The following is a 20,103-nucleotide window of genomic DNA, read 5'->3' on the forward strand; positions in this document are numbered from 1 at the left end:
TATCTGCGAAACATAATCCCATCTCATTTACCTGCTTAGTTAGTCTATATATAGGACATTACTCTTGAGGCAACTATCTACCAGCTAACATCAGGAAAATACTGACTTCCCTGTACTACCTTCTGTGAGGGTAATCCAATTTTAGTGATAAAAATAGACAAATTAAAAGGTTAAAGCTCTACTGACTGAGCAAAGCAGGTTTACACTGTTTTGTTCCTCTTAATACAGAATGCAAGGCTATGTAAAGCCTTTTAAGACAGGTAAGAAACAATTTTACTAAGTTATTCTTAGAATAAAGCTACCAAAAGAACAGTCTGTCTAACCTGATTTAGACATCATGAGAATCAGTAACACGTGACACTCTGCCTACTCTATGAAAATGAAAATTTAGGCACAAAATGTTGAATTGCTATTGTAAAGCCTCATTTATTTTGAAGTGATAAAAACCTGCAAAAGAGGAAAGGCAAAAAGTGTGAATAGTGAGCTCAAAAGAATCCAGTCAGCCTTGTTCCCTTCTGATTCTTTTAGATCACTATCCAATTAAGTCTATAGTAACAGAGCAGGACATGTCAAATACAGGTCCTTCATGAAGTCCCTGTGCTGGTCGGAAACTTTCAAATACCATTGAAAGTTTTCAAACCATACCAACAATGCAAATTATTGATGTTTCAATTTAATTTTAACTTTAATCAAAATCTTCCAAAATTACTGAAAACAAAAGGCACATTACTTACTCTCTTTATACCTTAGGTGATTCTTATGACTTGTACATGTATTATACAAAAAATAGTTTTCCACCCTCTATCAATTTGGAAATCATGATTATGAACATTCCAATGACAAATGTCATCCTTTTAAAGAACAGAGTACTACATTTTAACCTATTTACCATGTTTGTTTGAAACTGCACAGGCCTCCATCAGAGTATTTTGCATACTACTTTCTTCTAAAAGGTCTGATAATTACACATGTAAACCCCATGAGGTTCAAATTGTTTATTTATCTAAAAAACACTTAAAATTCACTCTTGCTTGGCAGGGCAAATCCCTGACAATATTTAAGTTCTCTGATTTACATCTCTCTCGTCCCTTCTCCTTATTCCCAGACTTACTGGAAACACTCTTGGGCTAAAAGCTTCACTGGCCAGGAGGCCCCCTAACCAGACCTCCTCTTCCTGGGTTCCCTTTCCACTCATCTACTGTCTCATGCAGTTAGCAGGTCTCTCTGGCCACCTCTCATGTCTAACAAAGTTCATTTGGTAGATGTGGCTGTCTGGCCAAGTCTTTTCTTCCTCACAGTGGCAGGCACCTCTCTCTAAAAACAAGACCTTCCCAAGCAGAGTCGGCCTACTCTTTACTCAAGACCTATGATCCAATCCATCACAGACACTCCTGACATCTTGGCTCCCTTTCTAAGCCTCTGACTCCCCTTGCCTCCGCCTTTATTTTTCTCATCCTCTAGGTCAATATTGGTCATTTCTATTTAAGCTACAAGTCTTAATGAGTAGAGTGCCCTAGTTTTACATCCATAGACACAAAGTATTAGAAATATAATAGTTTATATCTACAGAATGACTGGTAGATATAGCTAATTTTATAACAGCACAAGTAGATAGGCAGCAAATTTTCTAATCTATAGCAACAACTAAGCAATAGTAATTAAACTATTCTCTAAACTAAAGGTTGCAGCTAAACCTTTACCTGAGACACTGGCAATTCTGGATCTGGTTCCTGGAAAGCATTAAGAAGGTTGTAAACATTTTTAGGATAATACAGTTTCTAAAATTAAAAGTCTTAATGACCAACCAAGTATTTGTAGGTGGACTCAAACTCATTCAATAAAAACCCAAACATGAACTTTAATCTTTCCCCAAAAGCGCCCTCACAAGTTCTGTACGAGTAACACCCTATCCACTGAAGAGTGCTAAATTTTCTATGATCAGAAAATTCTAATTACTGTTACCTCATTTAGAGCACAGAGAAGAGATCTTTACATATTTAATGAATTCACAGTATCTCAGGAATTAAAAATAATTTTACAACTATACCAAGGAAGCTATTTTTATATTCAAAAACAAGTTCATGGTGGTTAAAGCATTCAGACTTCAATCCCTTGAGGAGGAGGAGGAAAATCCACATACTATAAACCCTTCGATTCCCCATAAACATAATGGGATCAGTGGCTAAAGATAAGAAATTAATTCTGACTGCAATGTCTTCCAAGAAATTTTTGTAAATAGACTATATAATATATATCAGGGTCAGGTGCTGATAAACTCAGGGGTTTTTTCTGTCCAAAATTAAATAGAAATGCATTGGTTAAAAACACAGATTTATAACAAATTTATTTATAAAAGATCTACACTTTCACATCTACAGTCAGCAGCCTCTGAACGCTCAATCTGCAGCATGTTTTACTGGGAAAGCTACTAAGAAACAGAAAAAGGAAAGAAAAAAAATCCTTGCTTTCCTTGCTTTCTACAGCTCTAAAATCCAAAAAGAATACCCGAAATATTTTTTAAAGAATATATTATGTGTGCAAGCAATGTGTAAACCATCTGGTCACCAAGCAAGGATAAGCAATTTCACATGACACACAGCAGCAACAAGAGAGGAAAAGGCTAAACTAAGCTAGAAAGTGAGAGTCCTAGGGGGTGGGAGTTAGAGAATACTTGGCAATCAGCTGAACAGAACACAAAACAGCAACTAAGAAGACACAGCAATTGGAGGTTTTCAATGCCAGCGTGCAGAAGAAAGAGCTGGAAAAAGAATAGATTTCCTAGATCCCACAATCCATATTTAGAGAAATACACTGATACAGGCAATGAGATGACAGAAGGAATAACCCCTTCTATTCTTTCTTCTATTTATTTGTATACGTGTCTAAATGACCCCCCATTATCTCATTTGAGTCCCACAACAACCATTTCAGGTAGGCAGGTAAGTGTTATTATCCATTTTACAGATCAGTAAACAAATTCAGGGATGTCATGTAATTTGCTCAAGGTCACACAAAGAAGCCAGAGCCCTTTCTTGCCAGTACACCTTGGAGATTAAAAAAAATGAGTTGGATACATAAGGCAGGATTGAAGGGTAAAGTGTAGGAGAGATACAAGATAAGTTCCATATAGAAACAGGTAAAAAAGTTTACCAGAGGTGATTGTAGACAGCGTTTGAAAAGGAAAACAGTGAAAGGAGACAGAGCCACGGAGAGTAAGTAAATGCTGGACGCTTGTTAGTCTGCAGGGAGATTCCTCCAGTGGCCCAAACTGACCCCGGCAGCTCAGCCTCAGAGCGCTCTGTTCACCAACGAACGCCTTCATGCTCTCTGTGTCTCATCCCGCCCCGCAGGATTGCACTTACGACTTACCAGGCAGGTAAAGAACATTAGGGACCTGATGTGAAATGAGAAGAAAATGAGAAGGGAGAGGATGGAAAGGTGTAGGGACCGGTGAGGTGGTATGGATGGAAGATGGAGGCAAGGCTTAACCACGAGTAGGCAGAGAATACATTAATTCCACAACATTCTCCTGGCATCCCTGGAACCCCGAGAGGCACTGAAAACATTCTATGTGGGAAGGCACATAATTAAATAAATTACAGTACAATGTGTTAAATGCCATACTCAAGCATGGACCAATCACAGATGACTTAGATGGAGGACAGAAAAGCAGAACATGAGAGATAAGGAAGTCAGGGTAAAAAGAGAGATTATTCTGGAAATGAGTGTGTACCAATGATCTATGAAGTATATTCCACATCATTTTATCATCAATTTCACTGGACACTTTCCTCACAGATGCTCTCCAGATTACCAACAATCCTTTCAGAAAAATACGACAGAATCCCACCTGCAAATATCTCTAGCTAACTAGAGATAATAGCAGCTCACTTTTTTGATCACTTAGCATGTGTTAATGAACTTAACCCTCACAACAACCCTTTGAGGTAGGTATGTTATCATGGCCATTTTACGGATAACTCTGAGGTCAAAGTGTGCAGGCAGTATTTGAACCTAGACACTCTCAGTCAAGAGCATGCACTTTGCTTTACATACGAGACCACAGCAAGGTCGGAACGCAGACTACTGTAGAGTGCGGGAAGACCAAGGCCAGGTATGGCTGGTCTGGAGATCCACCAGGAGCAGCAGAACGATGGAGGAAAGAGTCAGGATATTTTAATTTAGAGACAGGGCAAATTTAGTGATTTTGTTTTTGTTTTTGTTTTTTGCGGTACGCGAGCCTCTCACTGTTGTGGCCTCTCCCGTTGCGGAGCACAGGCTCCGGACGTGCCGGCTCAGCGGCCCTGGCTCACGGGCCCAGCCGCTCCATGGCATGTGGGATCTTCCCAGACCGGGGCACGAACCCGCGTCCCCTGCATCGGCAGGCGGACTCTCAACCACTGCGCCACCAGGGAAGCCCAAATTTAGTGATTTAATTTTTAAATCACTAAGACCTTCATCTGGGTCTCTCTCAATTATAGTTTTTATGATTTAAATTAATCCACATACACAGGAAACCACAAGTTAGGTTCACTTGGTCTAGCAAATTATTTCCATGGGTATTATCAGCATAGTTTGAGTAGAAAGCATCAGGCCCAGGCCTAGAGTCAGAAAACCTGGGCTTGATCCTCAGGGAGCCACTTAACTGCATGACCTTGAACAACCTCCATTACCCAGTCCTCCTCTCAAATTAGAGCAATAGTGCCTACTTTATAGGATAGCTTTAAAAATAAAACCTTGAAGATTATTTCATAATTTTCAGAGTTCTTATACCACAGTAGTTCATGAAGTATAAGGTGGTAGTACTTTCAACAAGAAGTATTAACCACACAGAATTTCTACATAAATACATGTACATAATGAACAGAAAAGCACCCAACTCTCTATTACTTCCTTTTTCAGAACTCAGAACTGACTCCCAGTTATGGCACATCAAATTAAAACTTCCCTTTGAATCTCCGTGAAAGTAAGAAGACAGGGAAAGTAGAGTGGCACTGCCTAGAACCAGCAAAAACTCACCAGCATAAACTTCAATTCACAGTAGTTTGCTTCCTTCCTTCCTCCCTAGGGCATAGCTTTCTCTTAGGTTGTTGCTATTACTTTAGGGAATTAAATCTCCAGATGATTCTGAATGCAACTTCCAAATTGCCACCAATACTTACTCTGGCTAATGAGTCTGCCCAACTCTGCTCTTAAACTACAGAGTCATTATTCAGAATTTAGCAAAAACAGGAAGGAAAAGAATGTAAGAGAACAGAGAAATGAATGGATTTCAGAAGGTTTAGGGAAATCTAGTGACCAAGGAGCCAAGTGGGAATGTAATCTTTAAAATTCAGCAACATGAACTGCTCTGCAGAGTACAGAATCAAAAGAATGCCTGGTTATAAGTCTCCATGGCCCCAATGAGGAAATAAATTAGATAATCATACAGAAAGATGTTTATTTGGCTTGGATCACCAGATCATTGTCTCAACCAACTACTAACATACAGCTCATTGGGGACCCCTGCTTTTCGACCTTTCATCTAAGCCAGTGGCTTTCAGCCTTTTCTCCACCTTCAAACCATTGACAGTAATAACCCCCTCCTCTCTCATTATAAGCAGAGATTGCGGGTGGCAAGAAAAATGTGAATTACCCCCATTCCGATAAACAGCTAACCCTCCCACTCCCAGAATCACAGATTTTAACAATTTAAAAATCTATCAGCAATCTACCTCATTAAGAAAAGTATATTAACTTTAAAAAAAAAATCAACGACTACCTCTATGTTTTATGAACTGTTGAATTATACTGGAGCTAAAATCGGGGCTGCTTTTAAAGCCATGAATCTGACATATGGAACACAAAGAACAGTAATCAGATTAAGCAACTAATCAGGATGACCGACATGAGCCGTAAAAGCAAGCATTCCCTCTAGGTCATGTTGCTGCATGGAAGGCCATTTTGCATTTCTCTCTTTTATGTCTTTTAACTTTTAACCACTTTTCTAGTCACGATTTAGAGAAAACTTTGAAAAAAGATAGCACTTCTCTATGAATTGATTGTTCCTACTGTCTTTTGTCAAATGGGGAAACTACGATGATGAATTAACCAGTTATCCTTCTTTATTCTTAACTGATCAGAACTTTAATGTCCTTCAGGCTTACAGACCCTGCCCTCTGTTTCACACCATTCTGCATCTGGGAAAAGCAGTTCAGAATCCATCTTTTTCAGGAACCCTTCCCAAACATCATGTTATTACCTTCAACCTAACCTTCAGTCCTCCCGTATCCAAATAAAATTGTGTAACGCTAAGGAAACAAGCTGGTCCATAGTATATCATACCTCTCCAGCCAACCTGACTACTCTGACTTTGGCAAGAATCAAAACTAAATAAAATCCACATGTCCTAACAGAAAATACAAGGCACTAATTAAATATTTTTGATGATACTATACCAAAATGGTATCTCTTAAAGGAGAACTAAACGTAGAAGAAATAGTCTTAGAGGTGGGCTTCATTCCAAAAGGTTAATGTATCACCACCAAAACGTCTTTTTGAAGCTCCCTGGACCAGCTTATAAAAAGATTAGCAAATAGCAAATCACTTTAGAGAGGTTCTCCTCATCTGGGAGAAAAATAAGCAAAACCCAAAGTGAATATTAACATAAAAAACAAAAGCTATTTTTGTTCTAGAAAAAAAAAAGCAAGAGCAAAAATGAATCCATTTGGCACTCAGGAGAAATATTTTAATTTCCTTTCTCTTCCATGTGTCCAGGCACTGCTTCAAAGTCACTCATTTTGTAATCAAATCAGTTGCGTGGCACAGGAATGGTAATTCAAGAAGCTGCAGAGGAAAAATATTCTACTTTAAAATGTAGAAGCCTCAAAAAAAAAAGCCCATGAGGCTAAAGGGGTACATGAAGATAAACCAGGGAAACCGCAGGGGCTGAGAGTCATCTGCCTCTGCTCTGATCACATTACCGTTAGCTTTTCATAGATTGCTAGTCTCTCCAATTAACTTCCTCCACTGAAACAAGAGCGTTGTGAAGAAATACCAATGATGATAATGACTATCAGAAACACTCTCCTGGAGGGATCCAGGAAGAATTTGCTCAACTGATTTAAAAAAAAAAAAAACTGACCCTCGAGATAAGAAATGAATTAAGAATGTCCATAATGAGGGCTTCCCTGGTGGCGCAGTGGTTGGGAGTCCGCCTGCCGATGCGGGGGACGCGGGTTCGTGCCCCGGTCCGGGAGGATCCCACATGCCGCGGAGAGGCTGGGCCCGTGAGCCATGGCCGCTGGGCCTGCACGTCCGGAGCCTGTGCTCCACAACGGGAGAGGCCACAGCAGTGAGAGGCCCACGTACCGCAAAAAAAAAAAAAAAAAAAAAAAGAATGTCCATAATGCAATTACATATGTATGAAAAGGTGAATACATATAAGAACCTATGGTGCTGAGAATTAGGATGGGGGGCAGGGAGAAGCAAAGACCACCAGGCAATTAGGGTGATCTCCATAAACAGAGTGGAAGTTGGCACACATAAATAACACCATCCAGGTGCATATATGAATATGATCAAGGCACTCATTCAGCAAAATACATAATGACGGCACCTGTGTGCCAGATTCTGTGCCATTCCATACAGATCTGCCATCCTGGACTCATATTCTAAGAAAAAGAATGAGAATTTTCAAGCTTTTAATCAAAGGAACCTCCTAAAGCTTCCTGAAGCTCCTCATTAAATGCATCAGCACTCTAACATAAATATTTAAATTCTTTTTAATTAATTAAGAAAAAAGCAGGATTGCTTTAAGCTTGGGGAAATCATAATGGAAAATATTTCCAAAATGAAATAACACTTGGATACAAAATGCACAAATCGGTGCTAAGAGAAGCATACAGAGAAAAAGCGCAGTGTTTAAAGGCTGGATCAAAGAATAACTAACAGGAGTGAGCCATGTAAACTTTTCAGAGGCCCTAACCAGGAATCCAAAGGCCGGTTTGGTAAGGTAACATCAAGTTAAAACTTCTGTCCCGGGATTCCCTGGTGACACAGTGGTTGAGAGTCCGCCTGCCAATACAGGGGACACGGGTTCGTGCCTCAGTCCCGGAAGATCCCACATGCCGCAGAGAGGCTGGGCCCGTGAGCCATGGCCGCTGAGCCTGCGCATCGGGAGCCTGTGCTCTGCAACGGGAGAGGCCACAAAAGTGAGAGGCCCGCGTACCGCAAAAAAACAAAACAAAACAAAACTTATGTTCCTGGTGAAGTGCTACTCGTCATTCTGACAATATATATAGTTCCTCCTTAAATAAACTATCTCAGCATAACAAATAAAAAGGATTAGAAAGGGAAAAAATGTCATAAATTTCTTCTAGATCTGGTAGATTCTCCTCGGCAGCCTTTGATATTTGTAGGAGCTAAACATATCAACCCCTGCTTATAACAGTAAAACAGTAACAAAGAATTACATTAAAAAAAACATTTCTAGGATATTAAAATTAATTTTGTATCACATTACGAAGTATTATTTCAAATCCACAATAAATAGGACAGTGGAAGAGGCCAGGACTTAACAAGATCTGTTGCCATAATGATCTTAACCATGTCAGATGGTTAACCAATGACAACAGCAATATTTCCCAGTATGATCCTGTATCTTTTATTCTTCACCACCATTCTCAAAGTCAGATCCACTAACCATTCCCTGTAACAAGTCTTAATTTTCCAAGAGGGCCAGCAAGGCCTAAAGGGAACTATATAAGAGGCCAAATAAAAAGATCCAAGTTACTACCTTGTTTAGCTGTTAATTTTGGAGACTTTAAATGAAGTTCTTAATTTGTTCACCCTGTTCTCCCTAGGTACAAGGAAAGGGGTCAAGATCTCCGCTACAGCTCCTTCTTAACCATTAATAGAAACGCTGATGCTTTGCCTATGCAGTTCCCAAAGTGACAACATCTCCCCAGGATAAATTTGTACCTCTCCCCCAAAAAAGGAATCAGTCAGCGGTCGAGTAAGTTTCAGAATACTGTCTTAATCAAAATTAGGCAGGTTACCTTCCTTCAGGACTTCTCAGAGCCTTTAATCCAAGTACACAGATATGTCAAATTCCCATTTAGCTAAAAATCTTGAAAAAGGAACAGCACATGGGAAAATGTACTGGAAGAAGTTCAGAAACACAGAGTTTTGAAAAATTAGGCTACATAAGCACCAAAGAAGCAGCACAGGATAGACAAAGGGTATGGGCTTACCAGCTTTGTACCTTTGGACAAATTACTTCACCATGTGCCTCAGTGTGCTCTATCTGTAAAATGGGGGAAATAGTACCAACTTCCTAAAATAGCTGAGGATTAAATGAGATAACATATAAAACCCTCTGAATCAAGCCTGACACAGAGTAAATACTCAATAAATGTTACCTATTATCTTTGTTACATACTTTGCAAGGTTATTCTAAGCAAAGAAATACACATAATTTATAGAATATATCCCTGGCAAGTAGTAAGCACTCAATAAAAGGTCATTGAACACTGTAAACTCCTGATCACAGTGTCTAGCACAAACTAAACCTGAATTGCAGTACTGAATGTCACTATGATTACATCATTAAGATTAGAGACATGGAAAACAAACTATGGTTACCAAAGGGGATAGCAGGGTGCGGGGTGGGGGGGTGGTGGTGGATAGATTAGCAGTTGGGGATTAACATATACACACTACTATATATAAAATAGATAACCAACAAGGACCTACTGTATAGCACAGGGAACTATATTCAATATCTTGTAATAACCTATAATAGAAAACCTAAAAAAGAATATATGTATGTATAACTGAATTGCTTCGCTGTACACCTGAAACTAATACAACATTGTAAATTAACTGTACTTCAATGGTTAAAAATGGTTTAAAAAAGATTATAAGGTCTTAACCATTAATAAAAACCCTGCTGCTTTGCCTATAACACATTTCCTAATGTGACAACATCTCCCTAGGATGATAACAACAAAAATATCTGAGCCTCGCCCACTGCCAAAAAAGGAATCAGTGATCAAATAAGTTTCAGAACTATTGTATTCATCAAAATTAGGCAAAGTTTCTTTCTGCAGAACTCCTCAGAACCTTTAGTACGAATCTCTAAGTAGGGAATATACATTTCCCAAATGCATTTAATGAGGAAACTTTCTTTCACTGAGCACTCTTGGGACTGTTGTTCTTTGGAACACAGAATGGAAACTATCCTAACTCAATGGAAAAATAGAACAATGTCTGGTACATCACTAGTTTGTAACAAACTTTGGTTGTACAAATGTAAAGGGGTCCATATTTTGTCGTGGTTCCCAAACATATCTAAGGGTGAAATCCTTTTTTTTTTTTTTTTTTAAGCAGCATTTGTGGGACTACAATGCCAGGAAACATATCTGGAAGCGTGCTTGTCTATGGAAATGCAGTCCTATTAACCAATGTGACCTAACACAAGCACAACCTAGTTTAGCATTCCTACTAACACAGATTGCTCTGTGGGAGATGTGCTATCTATCTGAAGGCCAAAAGATTCACTTTAATAGGTTATCCTCAATCCATTTGCTGGGCACTAAGGCAGAGCCTAGTGACAGTTTTCACGCCTCAGTTTACGGAACTCCCCCTCAATTTTCCTTTTTTTTCTAACATCTCCAAGGCAACACCACTAGAAGAAAAGCTGGGAAACTATAACTACATGGGTACGTTCTGCATTTAATAGACGTACTCACAAACTACCAGAGTTCTGCTCTCCCTTTTTCGTCTCTTCCAGGAACTACCTGACCCCCAGAGTTGTACCTCTCTTATACCTAGCATAAAAGCCTTTTCACTCACTATATTTAATATTATACTTTATTTAAGAAACCCTAAATAAACTACTATAATCAATGCCATCTTTCCTTCTTTTACAGGAACTTTTTCCCCATCCCTCCCTCCTAATAATGAATGTATCTTATCCTCTCCTAGATTCTCATTCCTCTAATTTGCATTATTTGCCTCAAGTTGCACTCAAGCCCCAGCATCGAAGGTTCCCCACTCTTGGACAACAGTCTTAAGATGAACCAGAAGGATTACACGTTTGATCAAAAGAAAAAAAGGCAGCTATTTCAACAGGGAGTGGGAAGTTACAGATCTTTATGTTTATACATAATGGTTTTAGAAATCAATACCGTACGTGCAGCGAGCTTAAGAGCCCATCCACATGCAAGTATAAAGGAACTAACAAAGTTCGTCACCAAATTGTTCCTTTAAGCGACGTTTGAAGGAAAGGGTCTGCTGAAGTTTGAGGAGGTGGCGGTCGTGGCACAGCACTCGTGGGTCCCGCGGGCAAGGACCCACCGGCCAAGGCTCCAGGGGGTCTCGCTCCAGGTGCCTGTGCTGACCACAAGGTCAACCTCGCCCTGCGCCTTCTTCCCTGGAGACCCCTCCCGGGGACCTGGGAATCCCCCAGAGCCCTCAGCCTTATTGCCGGGATCCACAGGGCTGACGGGGTCCGGCCTGTACCTGGTCATAAGGCGACTTCTCCAGCATCTGCGTGCACAGATCGGCGCAGAGCTGGAACTTCCTGCGCCTAAAATAGCTCCAGGCCAGGAGCAGCGGATCCATCTCCGAGCCCATGGCGGCTCCGAGAAAGACCAGGGCCAGGCTCAGGGAGGGCGGGGGGCGAGGAGCAGGCGGCGTCCAGCCCTGCCCGGCAACGCGCGGGGCGCCCCGCGTCGCGCCTGAGAATAGGAAAAAGAAAACCCACCTCGAGTAGAACTCAGCTATAGGACTGCCAAACCTTGGCTTTAAAAATCATATACTTTTAAAGACTACATATTTCATTAATTTTCTGGAAGAAGGAACCGTGGCTAAAGTAAGAGGCAGTGACTTAGACACCTGCAACTGGGGTCCTCCACCCACCCAGAGGAGGACCGGTTGCCTGGCAACCGAACTCTCCGCGTACTCTGCCAGTCCCAGAAAAATCCCGAGAGTTGACCGTACGGCCGGTCGTTGTCATACTCTTACTCTTCAGGCATTCTTACCCCTATCACTTATCCCTCCGACTTTAGAAACACAAACATGAGAACAGTTTCTCCAATACCATCTCGCCCACCAGAACCCAAAGACCTAAATCCTAAAACTCCCAGTCTGTTTTTCTAAATCCCTCTCACCCAATCTCGGTGTCCGAATGAAAAGGTACATTGAGGATTGCTTAGTCCAAACCGTTCGTTTTACAGATAAGAAACTGAGATGAGCTCAGAGAAATTATTAACCTAGTGTGGCGTGGAGTTAGGGAGCTGGATTGTAATCCAGATGACTACAAACTGTTAATACCATTTGTTAATTCCACGATGCCTAGGGGTTCTGGATTATAAATCGGTGACATTTTTGCCAAACAAAATAATGTACGGAAAAAAAAATCTTTAAGGAGGTTTTGAAACACCATCTCCACGTACTTGTTGTTTGTCAAATGTTTACTTGTGCAGAGTGATTTTTTCAGGTACAATTCTGACTTTCCTCTAGAGATTTACACAGATGACAAATATCTTTTATGGTTAGGAAAAGAGAAGTGTGACCAAGCTAAGTCCAGGTTGACTTCATTATGGAGGACTAGGGGATATTTTTTCCTTGCCTTCTTCCTACCACAGTGAGAGAGGCGGGAGAGGAAAAGTTAACTCGATATTGAAGAACTTTCTGATCAGTTCTAAATCTCCTTTACAGATAAGAAGCGAACTAACAGCTCTTAGTAAAGATAAATCACTCGTAATTTTCTGAAACCACTAAGGTACCATAATGAAGACATTATATTGAATCCAGATATATATACGTCTCATATATATCATAATGAAAGCTTTCTAAAATAAAAAATGGGTTGTGAGTAGTTTTTTCTCCTTTACTAAGCAGTCATTCTTGAATTTTTGTATCTTGGAAGCAATTAATTATCAGGATTGTGATTATTCCAGTTACGTTTACTACAATTAGTCCATTTGTGTTTCCCTGGAGGTGCCTCTAGAAATGTAACCGGTCTAATGCAGCAGCCCACTCTTTCTAGGGGTCAGGACTTTAGGACCGTACATGCTGGAACTGGCACTTGGGCTCGATATTTCACAGGGTCCTTTTGTTTTCTGGTAAAATGTAAGTGGAATCTATGTAAGTGATTCTCAACCCTGGCTCCATATTAGATAGATTTTTTTTAAGTAAACTATTTTAGAATATATTTAGATTTATGGAAAAGTTACAAAGATAGTACGGAGAGTTCCCATCTACTCCTCACCCAGTTTCCCATTGTTAACAACATTACTACAGTACATATGTCACAACAAAGGAACCTACATTGGTATATTACTATTAACTCCACAATTTATTCAGATTTCTGTAGTTTTCCCCTAATACCCTTTTTCTATTCCAGGATCCCACTTTGGATACCATATTACATTTAGTCATCAATGTCTCCTTTGCCTCCTCTGGTCTGTGACAGCTTCTCAGACTTTTCTTGTTTATGATGACTTGACAGTTTTGAAGAGGGCTGGTCAAGTATTTAGTAGAATGTCTGTGGAGCTTTGAAAAATAACAGCTGCTCACATTCCATTCCTAGAGAGTCTGACTTAAATGGTTTGATATAGGACTGGAGCATCGGTTTTTTTGTTTTGTTTTGTTTTGTTTTTGTTTCCCATGTAATTCTAATGGGCAGCCAGGGTTAAACAACCTCTATGCTGAGTTCTAAATGGTTTTGTATACATTGTGATTATTGTCACCTTCCTAGAGAAAAAAATGTGTGTGTGTGTGTATATATATATATATATATATATATATATATATATATATAATTTTAAGAACATGTAATTCATCTTAGCTTCTTCCAGAAGGCTGTTAATTTTTTTTCTTTCAGAAAAGTCAAGTGGACGAGAAAAACTGTAGAATCTTAGCACATTGCAGATTGTTAAGCATGTCCAAATGTGGCATAAAATGTTACTTTAAAAGCTTATAAACATTTGTTTTTTTTAATCTTGTTAATATGTGTATAGTTAATTTTATGAATACATAGATAGATTTTGTTACATATTTTATAATTACTAATCCATAATGCAGAAACCTTTTTGTTTTTTATGGCCATGCCACGCAGCTTGTGGTATCTTAGTTCCCTGATCAGGGATTGAACCTGAGACCTCAGCAGTGAGAGCGTGGAGTCCTAACCACTGGACCTCCAGGGAATTCCCAACCATTATTTTTTTTAATGACATGCTAGTGATAGGAAAAATAGTAGATGTAACAGTTCCTGGTGAAGGGGATGGATAAGAATTACTAGGGCTATTTTCCTACTGGAGAAAATGAAGCATAGAGAAACGACTTAATCTCTTTGAACGGGTCAATTTCACAATCAGAGTTAGATCTCAGTTCATGGATCCTTATCTTTTGCTTTCTAGCAACTGGATCTCTTTAGGTTAATTCAGTTTAAAATCAGATACGGAAGACAGTGTAACTTTAAATGCAAAAGATTAAATTTTCTTAAATGTTAAATTGGAATCACTCAGGCCATTTAAACTTAACCCAAAACAAAAATAGAAATGTAACATGAGGTATTCTCTTGATCAACAGCTCCTATGCTTGGTGATAAGAATGCAGAGAAGAAAAAGACAGATCTGCCCCAAGGGTACTTATACATGAAGAGTAGTTACAGGAAAGAGCATTGGGCTTGTGGTTAGACTTGCTAGCTGTGTTTTCTCAGGCAAATTAGGAATCAAGATAGGATGGTGATTAAAAAGTGGGCTCTAGAGCGAGATTTCCTATATTTGAAACCCTGTCTCTGCCATGCACTAAATGTGAGGATCTTAGGCAAGTGGTTTAATGGTCCTGTACCTCAGAAATGTGCTTCATCCATAACAGAATAAGTGTTTTCTGTATGCTTTAAGAAGTTTAGATTCTGCTTCAAGAATTTTAGACTCTGCTTTAAAGAACAAGAAAAACAATGGGATGGATGAAATTCATAAGAAATGTTAAGAATACATAGTAAGTACATCTTTAACCTATAGGACACGTTAAACATACATAGAATAAATAGACACTTATGGCTTTTTCGCAACGGGTTTGCCGCCAGGATAGAGGTGTCGTGAAAACCACCACTAGACCTAAGCAAAAATGGGAAAGGAGAAGACGCACATCAACATCGTTGTCATCGGACACGTAGATTCCGGGAAGTCCACCACTACTGGCCATCTGATCTACAAATGTTGTGGGATCGACAAGAGAACTATTGAAAAGTTCGAGAAGGAGGCTGCCGAGATGGGGAAGGGCTCCTTCAAGTATGCCTGGGTCTTGGACAAACTGAAAGCTGAACGCGAGCGTGGCATCACCATTGATATATCCCTATGGAAATTCGAGACCAGCGAGTACTATGTGACCATCACTGATGCCCCAGGACACAGAGACTTCATCAAAAACATGATTATAGGCACATCCCAGGCAGACTGTGCTGTCCTGATTGTTGCTGCTGGTGTTGGTGAATTTGAAGCAGGTATTTCCAAGAATGGGCAGACCCGTGAGCATGCCCTTCTGGCCTACACTCTGGGTGTGAAACAACTAATTGTTGGAGTTAACAAAATGGATTCCACCGAGCCACCCTACAGTCGGAAGAGATATGAGGAAATTGTAAAGGAAGTCAGCACCTACACTAAGAAAATTGGCTACAATCCCGACACAGCAGCATTTGTGCCAGTTTCTGGCTGGAATGGTGAAAACATCCTGGAGCCAAGTGCTAACATGCTGTGGTTCAAGAGATGGAGAGTCACCCATAAGGATGGCAGTGCCAGTGGAACCACACTGCTTGAAGCTCTGGATTGCATCCTGCCACCAACTCGCCCAGCTGACAGACGCTTGCGTTTACCCCTCCAGGACATCTACAAAATTGGTGGTATTGGCACTGTCCCTGTGGGTCGAGTGGAGACAGGTGTTCTCAAACCTGGCCTGGTGGTCACCTTTGCTCCAGTCAATGTGACAACTGAAGTGAAGTTTGTTGAAATGCACCATGAAGCTTTGAGTGAAGTCCTTCCTGGGGACAATGTGGGCTTCAATGTCAAGAACGTGTCTGTCAAAGATGTTCGTCGTGGCAATGTGGCTGGTGAGAGCAAAAATGACCCACCAATGGAAGCAGCTGGCTTCACAGCTCAGGTGATTATCTTGAACCATCCAGGCCAAATCAGTGCTGGCTGTGCACCTGTGCTGGATTGTCACACAGCTCCCATTGCCTGCAAGTTTGCTGAGCTGAAGGAGAAGATTGATCGTCGTTCTGGGAAAAATCTGGAAGATGGCCCCAAACTCTTGAAATCTGGTGATGCTTCCATCGTTGATACGGTTCCTGGCAAACCCATGTGTGTTGAGAGCTTCTCTGACTATCCTCCTCTGGGCCGCTTTGCTGTTTGTGACATGAGACAGACAGTTGCTGTGGGTGTCATCAAAGCAGTGGACAAGAAGGCAGCTGGAGCTGGCAAGGTCACCAAGTCTGCCCAGAAAGCTCAGAAGGCTAAATGAATATTATCCCCAATACCTGCCACCCCGGTCTTAATCAGTGGTGGAAGAATGGTCTCAGAACTGTTTGTCTCAATTGGCCACTTAAGTTTAATAGCAAAAGACTGGTTAATGATAACAATGCATCGTAAAACCTTCAGAAGGAAAGGAGAATGTGTTGTGGACCATTTGTTTTGTGTGTGGCAGTTTTAAGTTATTAGTTTTTAAACTCAGTACTTTTTAATGGAAACAACTTGACCAAAAATCTGTCACAGAATTTGAGACCCATTAAAAAAGTTTAATGAGAAAGAAAAAGAAAAAAAAATAGACACTTATGTGTTAAATGTAGATTAAACTGATGAAACAAATGAGAGTGTTCATTTGTAGATAGAGAGTGATGGAAAACAAAACCTTAAATGTTCACAAAGCATGGTTCAGCTTTACCTACCTCAAATTGGCCACCCACTGGTAGCTACCCATTCTAGCCCACTTATCCTGTGGTTAAAGCATGCACTGCCGCCCACCAAGTCATCACCGAGCTATAGCTGTGGCCATGCATACTTGCCTTTTCATCTCTCCAGCAGAACAAGCATTTTGGGACCATGAACCTTCCACCTCTGAACTTGCTTGTTTGCCCTCAACTCTGGTTCTTATAACCACACAATCTGTGGTGTAGGCAGTTGAGGCAAAGAGTCAGGATATAGGAGCCTTAAGTGACCCACAAGTAGTGTGGTCATTCTACCTGCTTTCACTAAATGTCTTAACCTACCTAATCTCTTTCCTCTTGCTTCTCACAGTATGTTTTAAGTAGATTTAACAAACTAAATGATTTGAGCATCTTAATTTGGTTTATGAGCATTTCAGTTCCAGGACCTCTGGGATAGCCTGCTAGGTTGTATACTTAGAGGCCACCATAGCATTTCCCTACTACGTATAATATGGGGGTGATGACGCTGCTGAGGAGGAGGGTTATGATGACAATGATGATGATAATAGTAAATATTTTATGGGAATGTTGTAGAGATCAAGTCAATTTAATTCAAGTAAGGCATAATTACATTGTCTTTTCAAAGAACATACAGACTCATTGGAGTGGAAACCAGCAATATGTGCAACCAGGGATCACATCCATTTTCAGTCAGAAAAGATTTATTACATGCTAGAGATAGAGCACTTTGAGACAATGTCAAAGACATTGAAGGTAGTTCTCATTTTCCCATTTGAGGAAATGCTTGATAAATATCTGTTGATATTCATGTTGATGCAAAAAAATGGTTTTAAATACAAACTATGAGATGCCAGAGATACAGAATGAATAATGCATGTAAACAAGTTCAATAAAACCTATCCGGGTAATGGATACAAGTGAAGACACAGGACTGGGCAATTCTACTTCTGCACACATGGTTGGTGAAGGGCTTTGCAGTCAGCAGCTCAGGAAAAGGTTCACAACAGCATGGAGCCATGTGACCAGGAAAGAAAGTGTGGAAGGAAAGAAGAGGCAAAGGTGGGCTGAATGTGACACATGATACAGTGGAGTTTGCATGAAAAGCCCCCAGAGAAGTTTTATAAGGGAACAAAAGCAACTTGACTAAGAGTGAAGGACAGGAGATTGCTTAGGATACTATGGCAGGAGTCAAGGTGTGAGAAGCTGGGAGTAAGGAGAATGGACAGAAGAGGCCGAAAAATATTAAAGTAGAATCCATAGGACTTGGACCCTTGATTGGATATGTGGAGGGCATTTGGCTAAGGAAAAAGAGGAATCTAAGCTAGCTCCCAGGTTTCCAGGTTGTGAGGGGGCACCAGTCACCAAGATCAGAATGAAGGAAAAAGAATAAGTTGAGAAAAAAAGGGATTAAATTCAAATGGGACATAATGATTTTAAGTGTCTCTAGGACAGCCAGATGGAGATGTTCTGTTGATAACTGGAGACAGATACATGTCAGAAGCCATAGAAAGAGGTCAGGGAGAGAGAGAAAATTTGAGACTCATCTAATCATATGTCTGCTCACTGAAGGCAATGGAGAGGATGAGATACACCATGGAGAGTTTGTGGAATGAGAAGACAGCCAAAGAAAGAACCCTGCAGACGCCCAGCATTAAGGGACAGCTACTGAAAAGAGGAAAGATGAACCATACCAAGAAGAAACAGTCAGAGATGTAATAAAGCAGATGTAAGAAAACCAGGTGAGTGTGGCTTCATGAAGCCAAAGCACAGAGAGAATTTCAAAAAAGCAGAGGCATTTCAACCATGTTAACTTCTGTAAAGAGATGATGGAAACTAAAAGCTAAAAAAAAAATCACTGGATTTGGTCATTAGTCATCTATTTACAATATTTGTCAGAGAAGTCAAAAGAGAATAGGCACGGAAATCTGAGTGCAATAGGCTGAGGCAAGAAATAGACCTAAAGAAATAGACATATAAATACAGCTTACTCTTCCAAGGGACAGACACTAGTGCAAATGATTTTAAAATACTTGCAAAGCCACATGCCTATGTGTGAATTAATAAAAGTGTTATGCTTTTTGGCTATTTACCACGTAGTAGATGTTCTTTCAGAATTTTAAAGCTTTAGAGTTCTATTACTGGCAGTTGCATAAACCGCTGATTCTGGGGTGGAACTTTTTCTCTAAAGTGGATAGGATCCGAGGTAACGTGTTTACAGTCTTTTTGCTCAGGAAGAAGTGATACTTCCTCTTGGGTTCTTTACGGAAAAGTGAGCTCATTATTAGCACTAACATAAGAATTATTCTGCTTTTTAAGTTAAAAAAAAACATGAGGTAAATAATTCTCAGCACTACATAAGCAAATCACTACTTGATACTACTTAAAGGAGTCACTAACAGATTTATCTATATACCAATGTAAAGATGACTAACATTTATTGAGTCTTACTCTAGTTAGTAGTCTTCCTACTAGCCCTTGGTACTATTATTATCTCCATCTTACAGAGGAAAGAACTGAGACTTAGTTATCTGCTCAAAGTCATACAGCTAGTGAGTGGCAGAATCAGGATTTTAACTCATATTGACTCAAGATCCTACACCCTCAACCAAATGTGCAACTTGAACTTTTGAAAGTACAAATACTCTAGTCACACTGCATTTCTTCCTATTCTCTGTACACTTCATGTACTTTCAGGATTTTTTGCCTTTGCATATGCTGTCCCATACCTGCAGTGTCCTTATCTCCTTCCCCCATGCCTTGTGTCTTGTTGGTATAGATCCAAGCCAAATTTCAACTCTACTTTGAGTTCCAATTCTTCAAAGACCTGTCTGCAAGATACTCTCAATACTACAAACAATAAATGCTAAAGAGGGTGTGGAGAAAAGGGAAACCTCTTACACTACTGGTGGGAATGTAAATTGATACAGTCACTATGGAGAACAGTATGGAGGTTCCTTAAAAAACTAAAAATAGAACTACCATGTGACCCAGCTATCCCACTACTGGACATATACCCAGAGAAAACCATAATTCAAAGGGGCACGTGCACCCCAATATTCACTGCAGCACTATTTACAATAGCCAGGACATAGAAACCACCTAAATGTCCATCAACAGAGGAATGGATAAAGATGTGGCACATACACACAATGGAATATTACTCAGCCATA

At 40.1% G+C, this 20,103-nt stretch overlaps 1 protein-coding gene and 1 pseudogene across 4 annotated transcripts in view; one reads left to right on the plus strand and one right to left on the minus strand.

Moving 5' to 3' along the window:
- TTC8 (tetratricopeptide repeat domain 8) overlaps window positions 1-11,702 on the minus strand; it is a 51,026-nt gene extending 39,324 nt beyond the window's left edge. For 2 of the 4 annotated variants that reach the window (XM_067728295.1, XM_067728324.1), the window contains exons 1-2: window positions 11,506-11,702; window positions 1,701-1,730 (exon numbers count right to left, since the gene is read on the minus strand). In XM_067728295.1, coding sequence (XP_067584396.1) covers window positions 1,701-1,730; window positions 11,506-11,619 — 144 coding nt within the window. In that variant the 5' untranslated portion in view covers window positions 11,620-11,702. Of the gene's footprint in view, window positions 1-1,700; window positions 1,731-11,340; window positions 11,465-11,505 lie in introns of those variants that run through there. The other 2 variants (XM_067728306.1, XM_067728314.1) reach the window with 2 other exon arrangements.
- A 3,367-nt stretch (window positions 11,703-15,069) lies between these two features.
- LOC137219565 (elongation factor 1-alpha 1 pseudogene) lies at window positions 15,070-16,812 on the plus strand (annotated as a pseudogene).
- Window positions 16,813-20,103: the final 3,291 nt, after the last annotated feature.

Source organism: Pseudorca crassidens, chromosome 1 (assembly GCF_039906515.1).
Source record: "Pseudorca crassidens isolate mPseCra1 chromosome 1, mPseCra1.hap1, whole genome shotgun sequence".
Lineage (NCBI taxonomy): Eukaryota > Metazoa > Chordata > Mammalia > Artiodactyla > Delphinidae > Pseudorca > Pseudorca crassidens.